Here is a 27,039-nt window from a genome sequence, read left to right as displayed (position 1 = left end):
CACAACTGTTTGTTTCTAAAGGGCCTCACACATTAGCACCAGATCACAGCAATTAGTCACTTGGGCATCCAATTGCTTTGTAGATTGCACTTGTGGGGGCAGCTTGAAATGATCAGTTGCTGATCTCTGGCCAGCATGGAAATATCCCAGGCAATCAGGTGGATTGCTTGCAACTTGCATTATGCAATATGACTGTGATTCATTTCTTTATTAAGCATGACTATGCAGTTTTGTTTCATCTCACTTCGTCCACATTGAGTAAGAAATTTACATTAAAATGTAAAGTTATCCAGGGACCACAAACTGCTCTGAGAAGTGGAAGCTGGAGATGCCATTTATATTAAGAAATAATGCAAAATACACTTTCAGATTTCACAGTGATTACCATTTTGAAGCTTGTGCTATAGAAGTAGAATTGCTGATAAGATCAGTCGTGATGCAGTGAGCTCCTTCTTAAGATTTTGAGTTATTTATGAAATAATTATATGCATTTTACAGTTTTTAACTTCTAAACAGAATAACATATGTTCCTGCTGCAGTGTTATTATTTGTGTGCAGGGCAACTCTGTTGTGCAGTTATACTCACTCCCTTGTCATTTCATATAAACTAACTCTACCTCATATAGTTTATAACTAGAGTTACAGTAATCAATAGTTCTGCTGTTGACAACATTTCTATATACACATTGAGTAAATTGTGTAAATGCTTGGAGTTAAATTATAAGACAAATGAAGTCAAGGTGAGTGACTAATTACAGGCGACATCGCATTCGGCTGATTGCTGTGGTGCCCTTGTTAGGTTGTGGGAAAATATTGAGAGTGGTGGATTGAGAAGCATTACATTGCAAGTAAATTTTTGTTTACGCAAGATGAATTACGTTATGTGTGAGAATGTGCGATGAATTTCTTATACAGGGTGTATACGACTCGAGAGATCCGGGAAAAACCCAGGTATTTTTTTCATCTGGGGAAAACTGGGAATTTTTCATTTTTTTAGTTTTCAGTTAATTTTTTGTAACATTGACTGGTAAGAACCAATACTCTAACAAAGGATATTACTGTATCTCGCTACTTCAGAATAACACTGCAGCAATAAAACATGAAAGAGAAAAAAACGAAAATTAAACTAAGTTGCCAATGAAATGCGCCATATACAGCAATGAAACAGTGCTCACACAAGCGTCTGCCAACAGCAAAATGTGTCAACGGCTTTAGGAAGACAATGCAATGCTTCATAACAACAAATTGCCTCCAATGAGTGTGACGTCACAACTGTTTACATTAGATTCGATGGGGCAGTTGTGAGTGAGCGCATGCACAGTTGAGTCGCGTATGAGTAGTACCTTCTCCTGCTTCTAGCTGCAGAAGTATGGCAGTTAGCTGTGCAAGCAATAGCGGCAAACAGCCAGATGCTACCCAGAAAAAATTTTAGTGGCGCTCCTAAGCTGTCAAGATTCACGCATGTGCACCGGGCCTGGATATAGGGGTCTGGGGACAAACAGGGATGTCTGCTCAGGGTGGCAATTTCTTCTGTTGGGGGAGGGGAGAGGGGGGGAGGGAAAAACGGGAAAGACCTTGTTTCACAAAGCACCTAGTATCCAGCGCACATCGGTCTGTTGATTATTCATATGATTTTGAAACGCTTCCCTGTTGAATAACAAGTAAGAAAGGTTACGTATTATCTTCTCGGTATAACCAAGAAAATGAAATTTTGGCAGAAAATTTTTGCCAGAATGCTACACTGGTAAGGGCCAGTTGTACAGTCCCCGGCTAGCAGTCACTAAAGTTCTGTTCTGGGAGTAACGCGGAAAACATGTTTTACGAACACTTAATAATGCCTAACCGGAGAATAAACGCGGGATAACTAAACCGGTGATTGTGGCAGGGTTAGTCGAGTTAATCGGAGAATAAGTTTTAACCCTGGCAGGAATAGTTACAGAATTAGTGATGACAAGATTGTTTGTTAGAACAAGGAAGGAGAAGCAAATTATGGAAGAATATGACTATTCCAAATTTGTATAAAAATTTTGTGCTACTACTTTTCGATCTCGTGCTTCAGAAGCTAGAGCGTATGAATGAAATGTGAGACTATTTCCTAACATGAAACTTTTTGCTTGTAGTAGGCCTAATAGGCATTTGATATTGGTACTTCGTGATTATATTCTGTCATGTTATAAAAATGTGGTTAGACACTGGACTCGCATTCGGGAGGACGACGGTTCAATCCCGTCTCCAGCCATCCTGATTTAGGTTTTCCGTGATTTCCCTAAATCGTTTCAGGCAAATGCCGGGATGGTTCCTTTCAAAGGGCACGGCCGATTTCCTTCTCCATCCTTCCCTAACCCGAGCTAGCGCTCCGTCTCTAATGACCTCGTTGTCGACGGGACGTTAAACAACACTAACCTAACCTAACCTGTTATAAAAATGACCATTTGTGCCAAAATAGTGGCGGTGTGTGTTACAATTGCTGCAATATTAGGCAGACCTATTTCGTGTTATCTACCAGACAGTGACAAAATACACGTAATCAGATCGAGAAAGCACACCAGTCTTGGATACTATTCATAGGTATTAATAGCTTTTTCAGTATTAGACGACATTTGGTTTTTTCATGTAGCAAAACCTTTAACAAACTTTGATGAGCTAATGGATTCTTTCCCAAAAGGAAAGCACGCCATGTAAAGCTGTACTAAGATTAGTGAGAAAAGCAATGCTAGGACTTAAAGATTGAAGAAATGAGTACTGTCTTGCTTGTCTATTGTCTTTACTGGTTTTATGTATCCTATATTTAATTTTATGTCATACAAAACATCAAGGTATTAGCTAACAGCCAATAAAGAGTGCAAATTTTGTGAAGGTTCCTGTTCTCCTGGTTACAAATAATCCCATCCAGTATTTATTGTGAGTTTTTTTTTTTTTTTTCAACAGGGGCAGGTTGTCAAACTGGCCGACTGGGAGCAGGAGAAGCACAACAGGATATTTTAATGTCCACTATCCTGAATACAGTTTGATGGCACCCATTACAAAATGTTACATGTTTTGAGTTCCACAGAGCGAAATACAGTGACGTGCAATAGAAGAATGCTGTGTGTGAAGAGGCATGGCACTGCACTTTGGCATATTTAAGACCAAAAATTTCCAAAAGATATATGTTTTACAAATCAGACTCTTCAGAAAGATGTACACTACAAAATATTTTTGAAAAGTCGATTTTCAAAATTTTTGGCGCCCTACCTCTTGGAGTATCCTTTAATGTCTCGTTTCTTTTATGGCATTATGTAAGGTCTTTTAATGTTTTACACGTTCGAACATATGGGCTTCCTGCGTAGCTGCGCAAGTGTGGTGACTCTTGTTATCTGGCGCTCTCTGGCAACTGCTGAAACGAACCTATTTCTAAGAGCGTTTGACTCTCATTTAAAAATCAGCTCTTTGAGTACGATGATTTAGAATAATTTCAAGCCCAGAAGATATGACTTTTATGTTGTTATTAAAAATTTTACTGTCACATTTGTGTGATGTATCTTAAAGTGTAACACGTGTGAAAACTTTTCTTTTCTTGTGGCAACACTACGTATATTAATTTAAACCATTAACTTTCCCTATATGTGTGTTCGCGCTACTTGGGTCCTATGTTGTGAATGTCAGCTGTTATCGGCTGGCAAGATAACATGATGTGAGCTATGACTGTCCTACAAAAGCGCATCGCAATCTCGTTTTCAATGCTTCAGAAAGTACCATGTGGTGTTTAGTGGAATTTATACTTTCGTAATACGAAAACACAGTGTAAAAGTTGTTGCACGTCAGGAAATTCCCAAATCGTGTTTTGCTACCTGACTTTCTTTTGGTAAAGTGCTGGGAAATTCTACGCCGGTGTATAAAACCATAACCATTCAAGAGACTGATAACTTTTGCAGTTCCAAGGAAAGGTACACTCTCACATAGCACGGAAAAAGTGCATTTTCACCTGGGAGGAAGTGTACTTTTAACCGGGAATTCCAGGAAAAATCTGGGAATCTTTTTTCCTTGTCCACATATACACCCTGTTATATCGTGGAGAGTGTGATCCTCATTCAAAACTTAACACTTTAAGAATCAGATACATAGAAAAATTTTGAACCTGTAAGACCAGCCACTTACGCCATTCTTTAAAGTTTCTATGGCACATTTGTATTTGACTGATCTCAAAAGGGTAACACACGCTAGAAAAGACCAACATTATGTGTTAAAGGTTAGCTTTTCTTGTAGCTGTACTGTGTGTGTGTGTCTTAACTTTTCCTATTCGTGTGTTCATGCTACTTAATGGCAACATCAAGTGCCATGAGCTATGATTGGCTGATAAATACGTGTTGCAATCTAGAGTTCAGTGCTTCGGAAGCAACCAAGTTGTATTTGGTGGAATTCATATTTATACTTCAATACGAAAATATGCAGTATACAAGGTTTTGTTTCCTGAAGTATTGGGAAGTTATAAGCCGGTGTATAAAGTCACTACCATTCAAAGGACTGAAAAGTTTTACAGCTCCAAGGGAAAGAATATTGTCACTTAACACAGGAAAATATGTACTTTCACCAGAAAAAGTGTGTTTACTGGGAAATCCACAAAAAATCCTCACTCCAGACCAGGGTCATTGGTGTGTTGTAAAAGTGCATGTCACTGCTAGTGCCTCGTCTATTATGATATTATGACAAGATAACAAACACACACACACACACACACACACACACACACACACACACAGAGGCAAACACAAAGGTCTCGGCAGTGTACCTTGCTGTTGTTCCTTTTGTTTAGGTGTGTTGAGAGTGAGTGCTCTTTCTTCTGTCTAAAATGTATTGCATAACTGTCATTAGCACACATTGTTTATATTTCTGTAATGTACGTTTTATGTTTTTATATAAACTCAATCATGTTCAACTGATATATTATGCTTCTGTCTTCAGGTCAAAAAGCCATTTCTACTCAGAGTTTGGTTCTCAGTTCAATGGTAACGAGGATTTTGGTAGTTCGGAAAGACTGCAACAACGGGCAGCTCGTTTCAGCTCTAATTTTAAGGAATCTGAAGTTACTTCACCAACGGATACTCCTCAACGGAAGAAGAAACCTCTCAGCCTTATAACAACAACAATACAAAATAACCTTTATTTTGTTGATTCAACTGGTGACCCAGACTTGAGCTCCTGTAGAATTGTGGGGACATGCCAGGATATAGAAAAACCTTACCTTCGTCTCACCTCAGTAAGTGCCATGTCTTCAAAGATTTTGTCTCTGAAGTATTTAGTTCAGAATTGTGGATGTTTTTCTATTATTTAAACAATGTGCTGCTGTTCACATAATTACATGGTACAGAAATGTCAAAACGGGGTGTTGCAACAGCAAAGTTGTTTATAATTTTTAAAGTAATGTACAGAAACTATGGTGGTGATAAACGATGTATTTTGCATTTCACAAGTTCATTTATTATTGAGCGAGATGTTTGGTTGTAGTGTTTTCACAACTGCTGCAGCTTCACAAGACTAGGCATGTTTTATTAAAGAGGTCTCTTCACATCAGTTTGTGACAGAAGCAAAAGATGCCTTCCTTTGAATGAATTGTGGCTTAGCATCACAGCTAATATAACTTAATATGGTGCCATTTGGGTATTCACATGCATCAGCATGCAAACTGGAAAAATAGCTATAGAAAGTGTTCGTACCTTTTAGTTGTATGACATTCTGTTAATCGGAGTAACTTGAGATCGTTGACCTTTTTAGTGTGTTTATGTTGCTTGGTAACATACGTGTCTGTCTTCTTGATAGATTAAAATGGCAGTTGACCTCCCCCCCTATTTGGAATTATGTTGTATGACTTATTAATTTATTGTTTAAACCTGCCTTGTGTAAAATTGTTTTGGTACATACTTGTAAATTTGAGATCTGCCACTGTCTTCATGGCTTCAGAACTGACACTATATGGGGTTTTGCTGTCTACTGTGGTTTGTACTTTCAGACTTCATTCTTTTCATATAAAGATCATATACTCACCACTGTGTGTCCCAAACTTTGTCAACAGCTTCAACATGTGCTTGTTCAAGTATCAATGCAACCACAACTCATCCTTGTCCCAAATAATAAGTAACATTTGCTGTACAATCATTATGAAATTATAACTATTGTGCATGGTGATTTGAACAAATGAGTTACTTTACCGTGTGGCAAAATCTAAATAAAATTCGCTGTGTGTGTGTGTGTGTCCTTTGATGCTAATATTGCTTTGTAGTTGTTTTAAAAGGAGTTTCCAATTTTCAAATCGTTAAGTTTTGCTCTTAAATACATAATTTCATGTATGAATGTAGTTAGCTCCAGCTTAAATGTGACATTCCATTCTGTTGTATAAAATCAGGGTTGCCACAAGTTCTGGAAATCAGGGAATTTCAAATGTGTCAGGGAAATTTGAAAAAACTCTGGAAAAATGTCGGTTTTTTTCAGTAGCATGAAACTGTTGCCTGAGATGTCACGCTTCGTCGCTGGCTGGGTGCAGCTGAGTATGTGCGCCGCTTCCCTACTCTCTCATTCTTACTGCTTCTCTCCTTCCCACCCCTCCCCTCAGCTTGCAGTCAGTGCTGCCACCACTACTTGCTGCTAGTCTAGCAGCTGCCGATGAGAGACCGGGAGGCTTGAGGAGTGGTTTGTGTGGATCTGATTCTCAGTGAAAGTAGACATGGCAGTCATCCCCCCAGGGGGCTCACGGTCCTTTCGTGAGTACGTGCATGGCGAGCACGGGGTCGCGAGCTATTGTAGCCTTCCTTCATTTCCGGCTGCATTTCCTTGCCCTTCCCCTCCTTTCCTGCCCTTGCTTATGTTGGCTTTGCAATTTGGTTTTGTTGCATAATTACCTCATCCTTTTGGCATTCTCTGGTCCACCTCTGGGGTTTGATCTCTATTACTAAATTTCTATTCCGTAGTGTGAGCCATTTGGGGAAGAGCACCTCACCTAGTGTCTTTGGCGTGTGCCTTCCTAGTTCCTTTCCCCTTTTCCTTCACATTGTCGTCTGATGCTAGGGTACATAGCCAGCATGGTAGCCAGCATGTGGGTTGGGGTCGCTATGTACCTTTTTGGTTGAGCCCCCTGAAAACACAGGGATCACACTTCTGATACCTGAGCTGTGACCACCTCGTGTAAGCCTAGGAGTGGTTGCTTGTCGTCCTGGTGCATCGGAACTCCCGGCAATGGCCACCATGCCAGACGGCCCTTGCTGTGTCTGGATGGCACCCATGGGGGGAGCCCCCGATTGGAGTGGATGGTATCAGGGCGGACGCTATGCAAATGAAACGCATACGGGTCCAGAACTCTGGCCGTTGTTCTACAGTCGTCTCTTTACATGGAAATGATTCTTTTAGTGCTGCTTCTTCTCCCCCTTCGGCCTTCCCTTCCCTTCCATGGTTCCATGGCTATCCCCCTGGGAGGAGGGTCAGGCTCATCGGCTAGGGGCAAAACCTTTCCCCTGCTCTCTGGTTTGCACCAGCACTGTGGTTTGCACCAGCACTGATGGGGATACTTTCACCAATACCAAACCTTTATTTTTTGTGGAACAAATTGAAGACAAGTTTGACGAAGTGAACTCTATGACAAAGATGTGGTCGGCTTCATTGTTGATCGAAACTGCTTCAGCTACCCAGTCTGCAGCCCTTCGTGTCTGTAAACATCTTGGCACAATTCCTGTGTCCATTACCCCCCACCAGTCCTTGAATTTGGTTCAAGCTGTAATTTTTCACATGGACCTCATCCTTCAAACTGATGATGAACTTCGGGACAATCTCGGACGGCGGGGTGTTCACTTTGTTCGGCATGTTCAGAAGGGTCCGAAGGACAATCACATTGATACTGGTGTCTTTATCCTGGCCTTTGAAGGGGATACCCTCCCTGAGGTGGTCAAGATTATGGTTTATCGATGTGACGTGAAGCCGTACATCCCACCACCTATGAGATGTTTTAAGTGTTTGCGTTTTGGACAGGTCTTCCCACTGTTGGCAGGCCCCTCACTGGATGTCCACTCCAAGGGGGGCTGGGGTGAAACATGCTCACTATTTTTATATACTTGAATTTAGCATATTTCGTGACAGTACTCACTTTTCCGTGAAATGTTTATAAGATGATATTTGACTTTTCTGTGTTGGCTTCAGTCATCTAGTGAAAGTATGATTCCACAATGCTGTTTGGTCGGCTGCAGAAATGACCTGGTTCAATGCGTTTGCCTCATTTTTGGTGCTTCAAATACAATTTCTTCGAATGTGGTTCCTTCTTGATGTTTGTATAAAAAAAGTAGTAACATAATTCATTTTTCCTGTTCACTAGCAAATTATTATAATGGCGACCTGCACATTGTTCCACTGTCACACACGCCGAGAGTTCAATGCTGACCGACTACAGTCAAAGACGACTCCAGTGTCAAAGACATTTTACACAACACACAAGCTTCCACTTGTAACCAGTCTCTTTGATATTCTTCATCACATCTACTAATATTAATCAATAAGCTGTCACTCTCGAACATATACGCAAATTAGCATAAAATAAGGCAAATTACAATTCACAAAAAAATATTCTGACAATAATATAAGAAAACATTTACAACTTCCCTCATTAGATTTGGTATCGACAGATCCAGTAGAAAATAACACATCTCCCAGATCCATTACAGGGGGGTTCCTGTGTTCCCTCTCCTGTGATGTGCTAATTGTTACGGCAATCATTCTCCACATTCACCAGATTGCCCAGAGTATAAGAAGGAAATGAAGATACAGGAGTGTAAGTCCCTTGATCGTCTAACCTACACTGAGTCTCGTAAGAAGTATTCAAGTCTTCATCCTGTGTCCATGACGTCTAGCTATGCTTTAGTTACATCTTCATCCCTTTCTCCTCCTTCCTTACCCCAGTCCCAAACCGCTCTTCTTCCCCCCTCTCCACTGCGGCTCCCACACCCTCCCCTTTGGGCGCCACTCCCCGTTCCCAGCCGGAGAAGTGTCCCACTCCTTCGGCATCTGCCGGTCAAAGTCGCCCCTCCCGGGATCCCTCTTCCCGGCACCTTCCAGGCCAAAGGTCTGCTGCCACACAACGACCACGAGAACCAAGGTCTGTGGGCCCCAGGTTGCCAGATCTCTTTCTGTTCCTGATCTTGCTGCAGCTGGCTCCTTTTTGCCACACAGCCCCCCTCGATCTCAAACAGAAGAGAAGAAGAAACAGAAGTAACAGGACAAGGAGCCTCTGGTGTCGCCAGAGGTCCCGTCCTCCACCTTCACAACCTGATTCTGACCTGTTGTTCATGGTCGGTGACTGGTTGTGACCTGGCGGCATGACTGGCTTTAGCCTATTCACCCCCCCTTTGAATCATCATTCTGTGGTTATCCAATGAAATTGTAATGGATATTACCGTCACCTTCCAGAGTTGAAATCCCTAATTTCATTTTACTCTGCAGCTTGTGTGGTTCTCACCGACCCACCGTGGGTTCCGTGTTTTCTGTCAAAATCGGGTCGCCCCCCTGCGGGCCTCTCAAACTACATTGGAAATGATTGCTGTTAGGGTCCACCTGGACTCTGAGGTCACGGTTTGAAATCTTTATCTCCCTCCTGACAGGACTCTTACACCTGCAGCCTTCACTGCCCTTCTTCAGCAATTTCCTCCTCCCTTCCTCCTCCTCCTCGGGAATTTTAATCCTCATCATCCCCTGTGGAGCAGTGCATTTCCATCTAGTCAGGGGCTTCTCATAAACCAGTTTCTTGCAGGCCTCGACTTGTGCCTTCTTAATGATGGCTCCCCTACTCATTTCAGTGCTGGTCATGGTGCCTTTTCTGCCATTGATCTTTCTCTTTCTTCTCCCTCCCTCCCTCCTCCCTCCATTATACTGGTCACCACATGACAACCTTTGTGTTAGTGACCATTTCCTGTTGATACTCTCTCTCCCTTCCCACTCCCCGATGGACAGGTTACCTCTTTGGTCTTTCCAACGCACTAATTGGTGTCTGTATACTACACAGGTCATTTTTTTCCTCCCTCTTTGTTGGGCTGTATTGATGACGTCCTACGTGACATGTCTGACGCGATTGTTCGCGCTGCTAGCCTTGCTACTCCGCGCTCATCTGGAACATTTCGCTGCCGGCAAGTCCCTTGTGTGGAGTACGGCCATTGCCATATGTGATCGCCGTCAAGCTTTTCAACACCTTAAGAGGCACCCATCCATTGCCAACCTTATTACCTTTAAACACCTTTGCACTAAAGACTGTTACTTAATCAAACAGAGCAAACGGATGTGTTGGGAACGCTTTGTTTCTTCCCTCGGTTCTACTGTCCCTATGTCAGGGGTATGAACTACAGTTCGCTCTCTCCAAGGTTGCCATCAGCAGTCTACCCTCCCGGGCCTTCACCTCCCAAATGGCCTTTGTATGAACCCATTGATTCTTGCGGAAGATCTTGTGATCCATTTTGCAACAGCATCAGCCTCCTATCTGGCTGCTTTCCTTCACCAGAAAAACCGAGCGAGGTGGCGCAGTGGTTAGCACACTGGACTCGCATTCGGGAGGACAAGGGTTCGATCCCGTCTCTGGCCATCCTGATTTAGGTTTTCCGTGATTTCCCTAAATCGCTTCAGGCAAATGCCGGGATGGTTCCTTTGAAAGGGCACGGCCGATTTCCTTCCCCATCCTTCCCTCACCCGAGCTTGCGCTCCGTCTCTAATGACCTCGTTGTCGATGGGACGTTAAACACTAATCTCCTCCTCCTCCTTCACCAGAAACATTGGGCCGAAGCTTAGGCCTTATGTTTTACCCCTTGTCAGTCGGAATCTTACAACGAATGTTTTACTGAATGGGAACTTCTTTCCACACTTTCTTCTTCTCATAATATAGTCCCTGGCCCAGACTTCATTCATAACCAACTGCTTCAACATCTCAGTGCTCTACAAGGGCAACATCTTCTCCAGGTGTTTAACTGTATTTGGCTCCAGGGTGGCTTCTCTTCTCAGTGGAGGGATAGCATCGTGGGTCCTTCAGGGTTCGGGTTGGTACTGTTTTTAGTTCTCCACAGACCCAGGAGAATGGCATCCCACAGGATTCCGTATGTGTACTGTTAAGAACCCCATGTTTGTCGAAAGCTATCGGCCAATTAGTCTGACAAACGTTGTTTGCAAGTTACTTGAACAGATGGTAGCCCGTCGACTGAACGGATGGTAGCCCGTCGACTCAGTTGCGTCCTCGAATCTCGGGAGGTATTGACCCCTTACCAGTGTGGCTTCCGAGAGGGATGGTCTCTGATCGATCATTTACTTCGCATGGAATCTGCAGTTCGGCAGGCTTTTTTCCAGTGCTGCCATTTGGTTGCAGTATTTTCCAACCTTTGCAAGGCCTATGACATGGCTTGGCAGTATCACATCTTACTTACCCTTCATGAGTGGGGTCTCCGGGGCCCACTCCCGATTTTTATCCACCAGTTCCTGTTCCATCGGTCCTTCAGGGTTCGGGTTGGTACTGTTTTTAGTTCTCCACAGACCCAGGAGAATGGCATCCCACAGGATTCCGTATGTGTACTTTTTCTCATTGCTATAGATGGACTTGTGGCGTCTGTTGGTCCTTTGGTGACCCCTGCTCTGTATGTGGACGATTTCTGCATTTGGGTTGGTTCCTCTTCGATGGACTCTGCAGAGTGTCAACTCCAGGGAGCTATAGGGTGTGCCTCTGCATGGACCATCTCTCACAGATTTCAATTCTCTCCTTTAAAATCGCGGGTGGTCCACTTCTGTCGCCGTATACTACGGTCCAACCTGAGCCTGTGTTCTACCTCGATGCACAACGATTACCTGTGGTTCCACAGTTTCATTTCCTAGGTCTTCTTTTCGACAACAAGCTTGCTTGGCTGCCTCATATCAGACTTCTGAAGGTAGGATGTTTCCGTAAACTCAATGTCCTTTGCTTCCTTTCCCACACCTCTTGGGGTGCGGACCGCTCGATTCTTCTCTGCCTTTATCAGGCTTTAGTGCTTTTCTTGCTTGGACTATGGTTGTCAAGTTTATAGTTTGGTTGCTCCTTCCACACTGCGCCTCCTGGATCCGGTCCACCATCGTGGTATCCGTTTGGCCAACGGTTCCTTCCCTACAAGCCCTGTTGATAGCCTCCTGGTTGAATCTGGGATCCCCCCCCCCCTTTCTTTTTGGCAGTCCCAGCTTCTGGTTTCTTATGCAATCCTGTGCGTTCCTCTCCCACTCATCCTTCCTATTCTATCCTGTTCCCAGACCAAGGACATCACCCACCTGATTCACGCCCTCGGGCTGGTTTACCAGTTGGGCTCCGCCTTGCGTCTCTTCGCCGTGATTTTCAGCCTCCTCCTTTGTCCTGTCTCCCACGTTCCATCCCCAACACCCCCTTCCCCCTTGTTTAGTTCCTCAGTCCTGGATTCGGATGGATCTCCACCAAGGTTCTAAAGATTCCGTTCCATCTATGGTGTTCCATTTTTTTTTTTCCACCGAATTTTATGGGAGTTTTGGGGTGCTGTTGTTTTATACACCGATAGCTCTAAATCTGCTGCTCGTGTGGGATATGCCTTCACGTCCTCTGTTGGCACAAAAATCTCCTTGCCACCTGCATGTGGAGTGTTTACTGCGGAGTTGATGGCAATTTCCCAGGCCCTTACCTTTATTAAACAGTCCCAACTCCACCGCGTTTTGCTATGTACGGACTCAATGAGTGGCCTTCAGGCTATTGACCAGTATTTTCCCACCATCCCTTGATCTCGGCCACCCATTACTGTCTCGCTGATCTTCACCATACTGCTTGTTCCGTTGACGTCCTTTGGGTCCCTGGCCATTTGGATATCCCAGGTAATGAGCTTTTGTTTGGCTGGGGGAGCAGTCACTAACCCCCCCCCCCCCCCCCCACTTTTCTCTGTAACCCCTCCTGCGGTGAATTTACAACTTCACATCAAATCCCACTTCGTACAATCATGATGGGCCAACTCTTGGGAGGCTACCTCCCTGTCTAATAAACTTCGTGCGATTAAGGTGACACCTGCCCTGTGGCGTTCTTCCTTCTGCCTCTTCCGAAAGGACTCGGCCACCCTGTGTCATCTCCGCATTGGCCATACCAGGCTGACCCTTGGTTTTCTTTTGTGTAATGAGCCACCCCCCACTTTGTGGTTGTGGAGCCTTCCTGTCAGTAGCCCACATTTTGGTGGAATGCCCCTTTCTTTTGGCTCTGCGTACTAAGTACAGACTACCCCGCACTTTACCTTTAATGTTGGCTGATGATTCCCAGATGGGCGAACTGGTTCTCAGTTTCCTCCGGAAAGTGGTTTTTATTCTCAGTTTTAAGGTTTTTAATCTCACTCTGGAGTAGGGGCAGGGCAGTGAGGGTTGGGGTGTCTCGCACTGTAAACTGTGTTTGGAGATTCCAGCCTCCCCTCCCTGGCCAAGATCCCCTTTTCTTTCCGTTTTACTCTGTTTTTATCTCTTTTTTAGAATTGGCTAGTCTCCTTTTACAATATGCCCTTCTACATTCTAGCAGTTGAATGCTTTTGAATAGCAGTTGGTCTCGCCTGTACTGCATCAGAGGTGGGATATTTCCTGCCTCTAGCATAGCCTTGGGGTTGCTCACGTGCTGACTTCCCTTATTTAATTTTACCATTGACAACACAACTGCATTTTTACGTTTTTCAGCCTTTTACCTTTTATCGTTTTGCCTTTTCTGAAATGTCAGTCTGTCTGAATGGACCACATTTAAAACAAGGGACTGATGACCTTGCTGTTTGGTCCCTTCAACCCCAACCAACGAACCACGGCAGTCGTGTGTGCATGAGTTGTGTCTGAGTGATTGTGCGAATGTGTATGCGCTCGTTTTTTGATTAAAGCTGTGGCCTAAAATTTAGTTGTTAGTGTGTCTTTTCTATGTACATGTGTGTGGCTCAGTGATTATCTTTACGGTGAGTTGCTACTTGTCCTCATTAATATTGATTCTCAGAGTATTTGCACAAGTTATCTGTTGCATGGGTGAGCACCATGGTCTCATTTCATGAACATGGTGTCTGTCTCACACATGAATAGCTGGCCACACAAGTGAAATTCCGTGTTGGGCCAAAACCAAAGGCCGTTTATGCGGGTATCGGACCTGCCTACCTGAAGCCCATAGTTTCCCACTAAATGTTAGCCCTGCCTGTCGGGTCTAGTCTCACCGATCTGCCCCCAGGCCGGGTCTGTCTGTGTGTGATGTAATTCGGTAGATTTTCATGGATGGTTTATCCATCGTCCCAAGACTTTTGTGTTCCTCGGCAGCCCAGAGACCACAGACGATTGACGTTAGGAATTAAGACTGTCTCACCGCAAGTACATTGTACAGTGCAGTGTTTTATAGACATTTTATTTAGTCTAGTACATTTTGGCACTTGGAAAGTAGTTTATATATTAGAAAGTAGGCGATAAGAAGAAGAAAATTGTGGCAGTCACTGGCAGTTTGTACGCTATGTACTCATGTATTTCTTTAAAGAAAAATCATACAATACCTGTAGAATAATAGACATAACACACTGGGTAATAACTGACAGTAACGGACATAGCAGAACCAACATTTTATTGGCGGTCACCTACAGTGTTGGTTTACATAACTCTTCCCCACATCATACATTTATTTCAAGAGGCCTACTTTTTTCTGAGGTTATTTCTGAAATCAGTGAAGGTATTTTAAATCTGTCTTGAGATTCCAACAAAATGCATATTTTTTTGTCACTAGATGTGTCCTGCGTTATTGAAATAAAATAACATCAGTGGTATTAATGAAACATGTATACCATTTGGCTTACTTTCTCCATCTAACAATAATTCACTATAAAAGATGTTGATGTTAATACTTAAGAATTTTGCTCACATGTTTAGATATACAAAAGTCCTTACATTTTTTGTCAACTTAGGTCTTTATTACCCTTGAGATCTCAAAATTTGTCAGGGAAAATGCTAAAACTTGTCTGGCACTCAGGGAAATATCATGGAATTTCACTTGGGGAAACTCATGGCAACTCTGAAAATTATCCGTAGCGGGAAAGAATAGGAGAATGAAATGATTACTTTAGGTTAGCCTCATATTGCTGTCTTGTTTCTACAGTGTAAAAATTGCTGTGTTGTGTTTGAGTTCGGAAAAATTTTCAATTTCATAAGTAGCTACTCATAATGTGACCATAGAAATTGTTACGAAATAATTTTTCTTGGCTATTCATGCTTTGCATTTACAGGCACCTCATGCATCTGCCATCCGTCCTGTTGAAGTTCTGAAACAATCGTTGCAAATGGTGAAAGACCGCTGGATTAACAAGCAAGACTACAGATACGCTTGTGATCAAATGAAATCTATCAGACAGGACCTCACGGTACGTGTGTTCATATTTGAAAGAAAACTGTGCACCTATTTGTAGTCTTTCAAGAGTAAATCATGATTAACTTAAACCACTTAAAGTACAGTAACATGATGCTTCTGTAAAGTAATTGATCAATATGAAAAAAAATGTTTAAATTATATTTATTTTATAGTGTCTGTGCACTAGAAAATCAAACACCTAAATCTGTGTGTACAAGTGAGACATACATTTAGGTCTTGGCCTTTTTTGGACAGTGGTCTGCAAGTTCAGCCATCCACACTGATATCCTGACCTAACTTAGTTCATCTGCCAGTCTCTCTTTTACTTCTTTACATCCACTGTCAGGATTATTCTTGAATGTGATGCTGTGTCCCTTGCATGCAGACAGGTTATTGAAGACCTTAGGACTGGAATATAAAAGGTCATTAAGAACTCCTTTGTAACAATGCAAAGTCTGTGAAAAAATTGTTATTCTTTATATTGATTTTCTGTATTCAACACAGTTAACTTGGAACTGAATATTACAAAACGAGGCCATTAAAAATAAATACTTTTGTATTTCTGTGACAGCCTTGAAGTTATCTTCTAAGGTATTATCTCCCCACCCATCCTGCCAGCAAATAAATAGGCACTGAAAACATGATTTTAAAAAAGGCTAATGTTATTCTGTTAATGTCAACAGAGTGAAGTGTTATATTATTTAGAGATCTACTGGTTGGCCACAAATTATCTTCAGGAGGCAAAATCAGTACTGGATAGAAACACATCAGAGAGATAAGGATTTTTCTAATATAATTACTGTAAACAGTGAGATATCCCCAAGATCAGAATAAAGCAACTGATGTGTTTTTAAATTAACTCATTAGTTTTAGTTTACCCTCCTGTGTTTTTGCCCAAATCTCTCACTTATTTTCACCTAATGTCTGATCATTGAAATAGACTTGTGGGAACACAGGTCATTTGTGAGCGGTTTCGAGTAGAAAAAAAAGTTGTAATGTTGAGAGTTAAAAAACTGACTTGTCATTTGTTTAATTGTATCTGTCCTTATAATGCTTCTATTGGGTATGTTGTGAGTTTAGGTGCTGCTTCAGAAAAACTAAAATAGTACAATGTGTTCTTTATTATAGGTTCAAGGAATAAGAGATGAATTTACAGTACAAGTTTATGAGACACATGCACGAATTGCTTTGGAGAAGGGGGATCATGAAGAATTCAATCAGTGTCAAACACAGCTGAAAATGTTGTACTCAGAAATAGGTGGCCAGAACAAGCTAGAGTTTACTGCTTATCGTATTCTGTATTACATTTACACAAAGAACACTCTCGGTAAGTATAATTCTAATATCACATTACATTTATGAGAAAAAGAAAACAGTTAAAAGGTTGAGTAACAGTAGTAGCAGGTAGTTGATAAATGTTTTTAAGAAAATCTCTTTTTTGATGCAAATATTAACTACCTAAGATAGGCAGAAGTTTTGGAGCAAATTATTAAACTTAAATACTGAATTGTGTTCTTACATAATGTTCCCAAGTTTGTAAGTGAAATGCAGTCGCACAAAACATCAGTGGCGTGGTTGTCTTTTGAATGCAAATAGTTTGAAATAAGAACTTTCTGAAGAATTTCCTAATTCTTTAAGTGTTGGATCTTTTTAAAATTACCTCTTTGAATGGTCTGAAGTTGTTGGAATTTATAGTGTTGAGCTGCAAGGGTATTGTCAAAATAGTAAAAAATCAGAAAAACTGGGTATCAAGGTCCAAAAATTTATTTCGCATGTTAGTGTGGATTGTATTTTCCAACTGCAATTCAGTATTGTTTGCAGTTAGCCCCACGATGTTTGGATCCCGTATGATACTGTTAAATTGTAGCTCATACTACAAATTGTAGCTCATACTACAGAATACATTCACGTTCCTACTGTTATGGGCCATTAGTTGACGTAATGTTGAGTCATGTAAACTGTAGCCAGTTATTTGTATCAGTAATGGATGTCAGCCTTTGTGTACCAATGTTATTGGTTCATATTAATTTACAGATCTCACAACAATTTTAGCATCACTGACACCAATTGATGAAAAAGAAGAGTGTGTTTCATTTGCATTGGCCGTACGTTCAGCATGGTGGCTTGGAAATTATCATAAGTTATTTCAACTGTACAGAGAAGCACCAATGATGACAGCGTACTTGATGGATTGGTTTGCAGATAGAGAGCGGAAATCTGCGTTGAAAAGTATGGTGAAGAGGTATGTATTAAAATATAGCCGTTATGTTTAACCTTCTAGTATACACTTCTGTAAATTTAAATAGACTTTCTCCTTGACGAAGCACACACAAATCAGGTTGTTGTTGTTTCAGTCTGAAGACTTGTTTGACACAACTCACTATGCTAGTCTATCCTGTGCAAGTGCAAGCTGCCTCTTCTCTGTGCAACTCCTGCATCCTGCGTCCATTTGAACTTTCGGCTCTGTCAGTGGTGTTAAAGTTCCCCCATAAACACACTCCTCTGTCTTACTAAATTGACAGTTCCTTGATGCCTCACGATATTTCTTATCAACTGCTGTTTTCTTTAAGCAGGTTTTTCTACATTTCTTTTCCTCTATTCTACTTAGTACAGTCTCATTAGGTACTTGATCTACCCTTCCAATCTTCAGCAGTTTTATGTACAACCTTATTCCAATAACTTCTCTTAGTTTCTTGTCATCAGTGGTGTTTATCATCCACATTTCACTTCTGTACAAGGTTGTACTCCATACAAATAACAACAGAAAAAATCTCACAAAACTTACATTTATATCCGATGGTAACAGATTTTCTTTTCAGGTATGCTTTTCATGCTGTTTCCAGTCTGCTTTTTTTTATATTCTCTCTACTTTGCTACCAGTTATTTTGCTCACGTAAAATTGTTTTGTAATTGTAAGGAAAATTTGAAGAAAACCTAAGTTCAAACAGTGGTAAAAAACAAGTATTTGGCTACTAATTGTAAGCTGCAAACAATTAATAGGTGAAAACTGAGTGTGAAACATGGGAATACATTGATTCATTTCTTTCTTTCTTCTCATTTGCTTTCTCATTGTTCTTGTCTCTTTCCATCATGTTCACTCTTTACCAAAAGTTTAATGAGGATACATCATAATGCTTCCACTTTCAACATCTCCGCTTTACAGAGATTTCTTTGAATGTTATTGACTTTTGTTAATAGCATACAGTAGAATTCCTCTTTTACACTTCACAAGTTACTTTAAGAAAATTGTATGTAATGTTGCAATAACTTCTAAAGCTATAAAAGTTAATGTATAATGTCCCCCTTAGATTATCGTAGTTGGTGTGAGATATATGTACATAATGGACATCAGTATAAGTGTCAGGAACTCGTTTATTATCTCATACGTTAACTGAAATTTGTGTTATGTTTAACAGCTGACATAATTGGTAGTAGTAACTATCTGTGAATGAAAAATGTTGGATTCAGTTGATTCATCATAATCAGTATTTGTGGAAAGTCTGCAAATGTGTCATTCATTATGTAGATAATGTAACACTGAACCAGTTCAGTATTTTTTCATGCTTAGCACGACACATTTCAAGAATTTATTCTTATTGTTAATTGCAAACATTCACGTAAGTATTCAAGTATTTTGTGTAATGTTTGCATGTGTGTTGTTCTGTCTATCTTGCACTGTAGTTTTTTAAAAGGTTATAAGGTAGACGTGCCTCCTCCACTACACACAAACCCTAAATCACATAGTTTGTGAAACATCACAAAAAATACTTAACATAAATATTTGTAGTTCACACTGAAAATAAATTCTCGAAATGTGTTACGCTAAGAGTGAAAGAATAGGTCTCTGGTGCAGTATTGCTGTATTTAGACCAGAGCCATTTGAGCAATGCAAAGACAGCAAATGTGCTACCAGTGGCCAAGTAACAAAATGCGAAATTATTCTAATGAACGTAATTACTCCTATGAGTCACTTGCAGAGTACAGTTCCACGGTGGCAGGAGACAGCACAAGTTGTTCCTATTTTCACCATTTTAGATCTGCTGAATAAAGCGCTGCGGTGTCAGGAAATTAACAGATGTACTTTCATACACACTATTTGAAGGCCAATGCCATGCAAGTGTCATTTTATGTCAAATACATCAGTTTTCTGACCCAAACATTTACATAAAGCTTAAATATCGGGAAAATTTTGAATATGTTAGTGCAAAAACAGGTTTAAATCATCATTGTGAGTATAGAAAATTTGGTGGGAGCAATATAAAAAAAAAAATTTGTGAGGGGAGGGAGGATGTTAATTCCACTTAAGGGGGGTAGGCCTCTCCTGCTCCAAGTCTGCCCGTTTGACGTCCTACCCCCCTCAAAAGTGAGGTTAAACTGTGCATTGTAGAGAGATCCTGATGTGTAAGTGGAATTCGGAACCAGAAAGTATTGAATATGACAGTCGTAAAATGACAAAATTACAATATTTACAAAAGTGGACATAAAGCTCTCAACACCCCCCCCCTCCCCTGCCCTGCCCCGCCCTTGGTACTGGTAAGCTTAATGTAAATAAATACAAAATGGAAGCTAAGAAAAATCAAAACAATATGAGGGGCTTCTTAAAAACTGATAATTTTTCACTGTTCATGGACAATAAACAGTAATAAATAAGCAAATGACGTAAAAACAATAAAGAAATGTGGTGTAACAATACCAAAGAAGGAAAGTTGCTACTCACCATGCTGAGTCACGATAGGCACAACAAAAAGATTCACACAATTAAAGCTTTCAGCCATTAAGGCCTTTGTCAGCAGTAAACACACACACACACACACACACACACACACACAAAACTTGCGCACACACACACACAACTTGCACACACGTCTGCAGTCTTAGAGAGTTGAGACCACACTACGAACAGCAGCACCATTGCATGATGGGAATGTCGACTGGGTGGTGGTAAGGTGGGGGCTGGGGTTGGGAGGGGGGTGGGATAGTATGGTGGGAGTGGCGGACATTCAAGTGTTGCAGTTTAGACGGAGGGCAGGAGAGAAGGTGTGGAGGGGGGGGGGGGGGGGGTAAGGAACATAGGATGTATTGCAGGGCAAGTTTCCACCTGCACAATTCAGAAAAACTGGTGTTGGTGGGAAGGACCCATATGGCACAGGCTGTGAAGCAGTCATTAAGATGAGGGATATCATGTTTGGCAGCGTGTTCAACAACAGAGTGGTCCACTTGTTTCTTGGCCACAGTTTGTCGGTGGCCGTTCAAGTGGACAGACTGCTTGTTGGTTGTCTGCCTACAAAGAATCCAGCACAGAGGTTGCAGCTTAGCTTGTAAATCACATGACTGGTTTCACAGGTAGCCCTGCCTTTGATGGAATAGGTGATGTTAGTGACTGGACTGGACTGGAGTAGGTGGTAGTAGTAGGATGTATGGGACAGGCCTTAATGGCCGAAAGCTTTAATTGTGTGAATCTTTTTGTTGTGCCTATCGTGACTCAGAATCTCTGCTATATGGTGAGCAGCAACTTTACTTCTCTGGTATTGTTAAATTCCATCCTGGATTTTCCATTGTTTAAAGAAATGTGGTGGCAAGTCATGAAGCTTGATTGGAAGAAAGGACACTGGTGTGTGGAAAGTTTAGTTTGTGGCACCTTTTATACAAAAGGCAGTGAAGTTCCCTTGTTAGAGAAAGAAATATCATAAAATTAATAGTTACCATCATTGTGTGTAAAGGTAATTCAGATACAGGATTGCCACTGATCTTTCGTCCTATGGAGTAACTAAATATGAATACTGACCGTAAGGGAGAAAAATTCAGCATACATTAACTCACATGTTTTTGCTGTTGTTACTTATGCTGTCACTAATCTATGGGCATTTGTAGTGATTTTTTTCTGCTGGACCTTTCAAGTGGTAAAAAAAGCATTTTTTGTGCCAATATTTTTTGTTATTAATGTTTCTTCTCTGTTGCAGCTTTCGTCGTTCTTTTCCTAATCTAATATGCATGTTCTTGTTTATTGCCTTAGCTATCGTCCATTTTTGCCAGTGAGTTTGGTGACTCAGGAACTAGCTTTTGAATCCGATGAGAAATGTTTAGAGTTCCTCACTCCATTTGGCCTTAAATTTGACGATGCCCAAAGGACCAAGATTGATTGTAAAACAAGTTCTACCATCATCTCCAATATCTGAGGCCATTGGTCATTATTTCCAATGGAATCATTTATGATAACTTTTTGTATTCTCAGTGGGAGGTTCCAGTTGGTCTTCAAGCAGTGTTTTCTTTCATACATCAATCTTAAGTTGCCATTACATATTTCATTCTTTTTCCACATCACAGGAGATTAGTGATGTGAAATAACTGCATGGCTGGTATAGTTTTGTCTTATTTTGTCTGTCCTGGAGGTATTTCTGACTTAGTGTAAATTGCAGTCTTGATTATGGCAGATGTGACAGAAGACTTCATCAAGATCATCAATCTGGGGAAAATGAAAAGAGCTCAGAGATAAAATTAATTTTGCCTTACAGATTGACGAGGTGCAAAGAGAAACATGGAATTTTTGAAATGCTGCTCCTGATGAAGATGTGGAACATACAGATTTCTTGGGAGGCTACATCTTACTTCGAAAATATAACTGACTATCTCATTGTTATAATCCTGGGAAGAGAATAATCACTACCGGCCATCTATAAGCAAGATATCATATTGTTGTTATATTGGAAAGAGGAAAACTGCTACTAGCCACCTCACTTGCCATTAAAGCAGTAAAAACCTATTGTCTGGAATGGGAGTAACATCAAACTTAAATGTTGATAGAGAACAATGTGGAGATCGTGCAACAAAGGAAATTCGCACTTTGATACTGTGGCTATTGAACAATGCTTCCTGAAGAGCTAGATGATGCTGTAAACCTCTGTATACCAGTGGGAAGTATTTGCTGCATTGGAATTCTGCTTCAGAAGAGGAGTTTTCTTCAGCTACTTGGAAGACTTAATGAAAGTGAGATGACATAGCATAAAAGATTCACTTTAAGAGGGGCTATTTTCTGCAAGAGCCAGCAACTAATTAGTATCTCTGAGCTTCAGAATAAGAAGATGCCTGCAGTTTTGTCACATACTGCTGTAATGACTCAATAGGGTATCCATCCTTACATGAAACATCGTTGTTTAATTCCCTCTTCAGTAGAGCCTTTATTACCTCGACAAATTGATTGTTATGCAACTCTGTTGATACGCTAATCAGTCTTCGGTATTGTAACCATTCTGGTATACTCCTTTCGTTACTGGAACCTCCCTCTAGGTGGTCTCTTGTTCAGGTTAAATGTAGATATTCCAGGAGGGTACTGCAGGTTCCATGAACTCGTCGCTGGAGGCAGAAATTCGTCGTGGAAAACAGCACACCAAGTCGAACACATCCCGAAGATGTGGAAGCTGGAGATAAAAGTACAAATTCTGAGTTTTATGTAATTTTTGTGTATTATATATTTTGCATTCCAGTGCATTGACAGTTTTTGTTATGCGTTATGGTGAGTTTGTGTACATAGACACTTTGACTTTGAGACTGATTGTGCGTGTGTAAATTCGGTCCCAGTGTATAAATGTGAATATCCGTATGCCTGTGATTAGGGAGGAAGTGACATTGATGAACAATATTTATATAGTGTGCACGCTATTATTAATAAAAGCGGTGTGTACAGGACTGCATTATTGTGGCTAAAAAAGCCGGACAGTTTTCGGTGAGCATCATCCCAATTTTTTTTATGTTGGCTTTTATTTAATAAAATGTTTTACTATGCAACTTTTCTTATATTTGTGTAATAAATGGTTTTCTACTGCATTAATTACTTTCATTGTACCAAATATTTTTCAACTTTTCTAAAATTTTAAATTCTGAAAGCCTGTGTAATTTGCTAATTTATTTAGGTGCAATAAACTCTCTTTTAAGTGTTCCTATTTTTCTCACCAGTAAATGTGTTTTGTTGTAAGAATAATTTGATTAAATGACTAATTTTATTAGTATGTAACCAGAGCCATAACTCTGGATTTCACAGTTCATGGCCCTGAGGTAGGTCATTGTAGAAACACTTAAATCTCGAAACATTTGGTAAAAAACAGAGTATTTTTGTACCAGTGGTGTCATGTATTTTTTTTCGGAATTGCAATAAAATATGAAAGATAGAAACAATTTATTAAAATGTTGAATTGTTAAATTTTTTGTCCCAGATGCGTAAGTTAAATGTTTTGAAAGCTGTTAAAAGTGACTTCCACAGAAGTCATTTGTGTACAAAGTTTTTTTTGTATGTAGAGTTTGATGAATACACAAAATTACAAAATTATTTACCTTTCTTAGTTTTTAATTTCTTTATTTTTCTAAAGTGTGTGTGTGTGTGTGTGTGTGTGTGTGTGTGTGTGTGTGTGTGTTTGTGGTGTTATGTTAAATATGTAACACTTTTGTAGTTCTGTGCTGTTTGAGTTAACCTACCTGCAGTTCCATTTTGTGCAGCAGTAGTATTATTTGCATAGCAGCACTGGTTTCAACTGCAAGTGTGGTAAAGAAACCATTGATAGTTATTCTTGTGTGCCAGGTTATACAGCTGGAATAGATTTGACAATCCTCTTAGCATCAGATGCATGTGAAATGTCTTCCAACGTTCGACTGTTCTTTGCTAAAGTGCATTGCCCGGAAAATTCAGTGTTAATCTTGTTTAAATGTAGTATACACTGATGGAAAAAAATCACAACACTAACAAACAAGTAATATAGAGCAATGAAATTTTGGCAATACATTTGTCTAGTTAAGATATTTAAGTGATCAAGTTGCAAGATCACACATTAATGTAAGCACGAGATAAGCCATTGCAAATGTGGATCCGTTGTGTCGTACAGGTGCCGGATATCAGTTGGTGAGATGGAGTTCCATGCCTTTTGCACTTGCTCAGTCAGTACAGGGTTAATGTTGGTTGTCGATGACGCTCGAATTGTCATCCGATGACATTACATACACACTCAATTGGAGACAGATCTGGTGATCAAGCATGCCAAGGCAACATGTAAACACTGAGTAGAGCATGTTGCATTACATGGGCAAGTGGTTCACAGTTGGAAGACACCGCCGTGAATGCTGTTAGTGCTAGGTTGAATCACGAAACTGAAGTACACATTTGCAGTCAGGGTGTGCAGGATAATCACAAGTGCTCTTGCTGTCACACACAATTGCACCCGAAACCATAACCCCAGGTGTAAGTCCAATATGTCTAGGCCGCAGACAGGTTGGTTGCAGATGCTCACATCGCCTCCTCCTAACCAACACACTGCCATCAGTGGCAACAAGGCAGAATTGCATTTCATCGGAAAACACAACAGACCTCCACTCCAACCTCTAATGAACTCTCGCTCGACACTACTGGAGTCGCAAACTGTGGTGGTCGGGGGGTCAGTGGAATGCACACTACATGGCGAGTGGCTTGGATCTGTCCTTGAAGTATCAGATTTGTAACAGATCATTGTGTCACTGTGGTGCCAACTGCAGTTCGAATTGCTGCAGCAGACACAGTAAGATGTGCCACAGCCATATGCCAAACACTACTGTCTACTCTTTTGGTAGTGCCATGTGGCATCCAGAGCCCGGTCTACTTATTACCTATGACCACTGCCAGCAGTAATGTTGCGGAAGGAACATGCAGCTTCTCGTAGCCCTACTACACGACCTCATTCAAACTCGGTGAGCTGTTCATAATGGTATCATCTGTGTCTTAAAGACATTCTTCCCAAACATCGATTTACTATGTCCAATCTCAAAGGTAACAAATGCTCATGACTAGAGACCAGATTATATGCATCATAAAAAACTTAAAATATGCAGGAAAAATGCTTAAAAATGCATGAAAAGTGTCAAAATATGCCAGAGCAAATAATTAAAAAAATTAGTTACTGCATGCATTATATCTCAAAGTCGAACCTGTGCATATCAATTATGACAAGCGCCGGCCACGCAGAAAATCAGTACAATTAAAATGCTCATATCATTTTCTGAATACCAACTTCAAGATATATCGCACGCAGAGGGGCGCACTCAAAAATTCCATAATATTTTATTTAAAAAAACAACATACAATAATGAATATTTTGAACAGCATTTACTTTTAATTAATACTACTGGACCAAAGCACCATTTAAAATTTATTTTTCTACAATTGTAAACATATATGACCAAGTACTGTTCCAAATGTTCAGTAGTAAGATTGTGTCCTCAATCACTCAAAACATTTATAGGCAGACAAGGACCATTCTACATCATCTGAGGTAACTGGGCAGTATTTGCATTTGGGTGAAATGTTGGCACTTACTGTTTCTTGTAAAAGTTCACTCGTCCCGTTAATAAAACTGAACAGTATGCTACAAGCGTTCAAGGCCTGGGTTACTTTTTAAGATGTTTTCAAACTTTTAAGTTTTCTTGGGAATACTTGTGGCAATGAGTAGTTTGGTGGAATAATTTTATTCATTAACTGAATAGATTCATTCACCGCAAAACCTTTAGTTTCAAGCTTTTTAATACTTACAGGTATCCGGGAAATATGAGTGCTAATCACAGCAATGTCTTTTTTAATACCAGAATCATTGAAAGCTTCCTTGCACGGGCAAACTTCCAAAGCCTCTGCACTATCAAAGTCATTTACTACCACTCTGGCCTCAAAATGTTCACGGTAAAACTACACAGCTTCAAACCACGTACCCCAGTGGTTCCGGAGGTAAAGGCACATTTGGTAGTTTTTCTTTGTAGGTCTTGATGTGATCAGAAGCCTTTAGAAACACTTTGTGGATGAAATCAGTTAATTTACATTCACAGATGTGGAACGTACTTCTTCAGCAAGGCGATGTTCTCCATGAGCAAAGCACACAACATTATTCAAATTGGGATAAGATACTCTGAGGGCTTTTCCTGCTTTGATCATATAGGGAGCAGCATCTGAAATAAACACAAACATCCTTTCATCTGCAGAAGATTCTGGAAATATTTTTTTAATACGCCCATTCACAAATCTGGCGATCATAGGATGATTTACTTTTTCAAGATCTTTGTAGGCCCCTAAACACGAAAAAGAAGGCCCTTCTTTTAAAGCACCAACAATTGCATTTTCAACGTAACAGCCACAAGCGTCTGTAGTTTTTGTCAATCGAAATTCAGATAAAGCAGTCCTTGAATTCATTGCATATTTCTTCCAGAACATTTACATACACTATCAGTATGCAATTTTTACACAATGTTGATTCATCTGGTATATTTTGATTCAAGCAATATTTGCGCAGGAAGCCTTTGAGGGTAGGATTTGTAAGTTTGTGAAGAGGAATATTGCTTGAAGTGAATGCTTCACATGTTAAACCAACTTTCTTTGTTACCTTTGGACAAATCCCCGCTACTACAACTTGCTGTTGTCAGAAGTTGTTGTTATGGTCCTTTCTTCAGCCTTCCTGCAATATGAATACTTGTCTTGAAATGCTGGTATATTTGAAACTTCATCTCGCTCCCTCCCTCCCTCCCTCCCTCCCTTTGCAAACTCAACAATATAGAAAAATTCCGTCCTATGTAAATGTTCCAGGATGGTCTGCTATCTACAAAATGTTTCTTATTTCAGTTAGCATGGCACACAACACATTACACACTACACGTTGTAAACATGTTTAATAAATAGAAAG

At 40.6% G+C, this 27,039-nt stretch overlaps 1 protein-coding gene across 2 annotated transcripts in view; it reads left to right on the top strand.

Annotated features, from left to right (window-relative positions):
• The window catches only part of LOC126253469 (leukocyte receptor cluster member 8), a 57,690-nt gene extending 34,508 nt beyond the window's left edge, over window positions 1-23,182 (top strand). For both annotated transcript variants that reach the window (XM_049954827.1, XM_049954826.1), the window contains 5 exons: window positions 4,942-5,236; window positions 15,240-15,374; window positions 16,490-16,688; window positions 17,396-17,603; window positions 21,375-23,182. In XM_049954827.1, the coding sequence (XP_049810784.1) occupies window positions 4,942-5,236; window positions 15,240-15,374; window positions 16,490-16,688; window positions 17,396-17,603; window positions 21,375-21,537 (1,000 nt within the window). In that variant the 3' untranslated portion in view covers window positions 21,538-23,182. The remainder of the gene's footprint in view (window positions 1-4,941; window positions 5,237-15,239; window positions 15,375-16,489; window positions 16,689-17,395; window positions 17,604-21,374) is intronic.
• The last annotated feature ends 3,857 nt before the right edge of the window (window positions 23,183-27,039 follow it).

Source organism: Schistocerca nitens, chromosome 4 (assembly GCF_023898315.1).
Source record: "Schistocerca nitens isolate TAMUIC-IGC-003100 chromosome 4, iqSchNite1.1, whole genome shotgun sequence".
Classification (NCBI taxonomy): domain Eukaryota; kingdom Metazoa; phylum Arthropoda; class Insecta; order Orthoptera; family Acrididae; genus Schistocerca; species Schistocerca nitens.
Note: the sequence above shows the minus strand (reverse complement) of the source record. Positions and strands in the feature narration are given on the sequence as shown.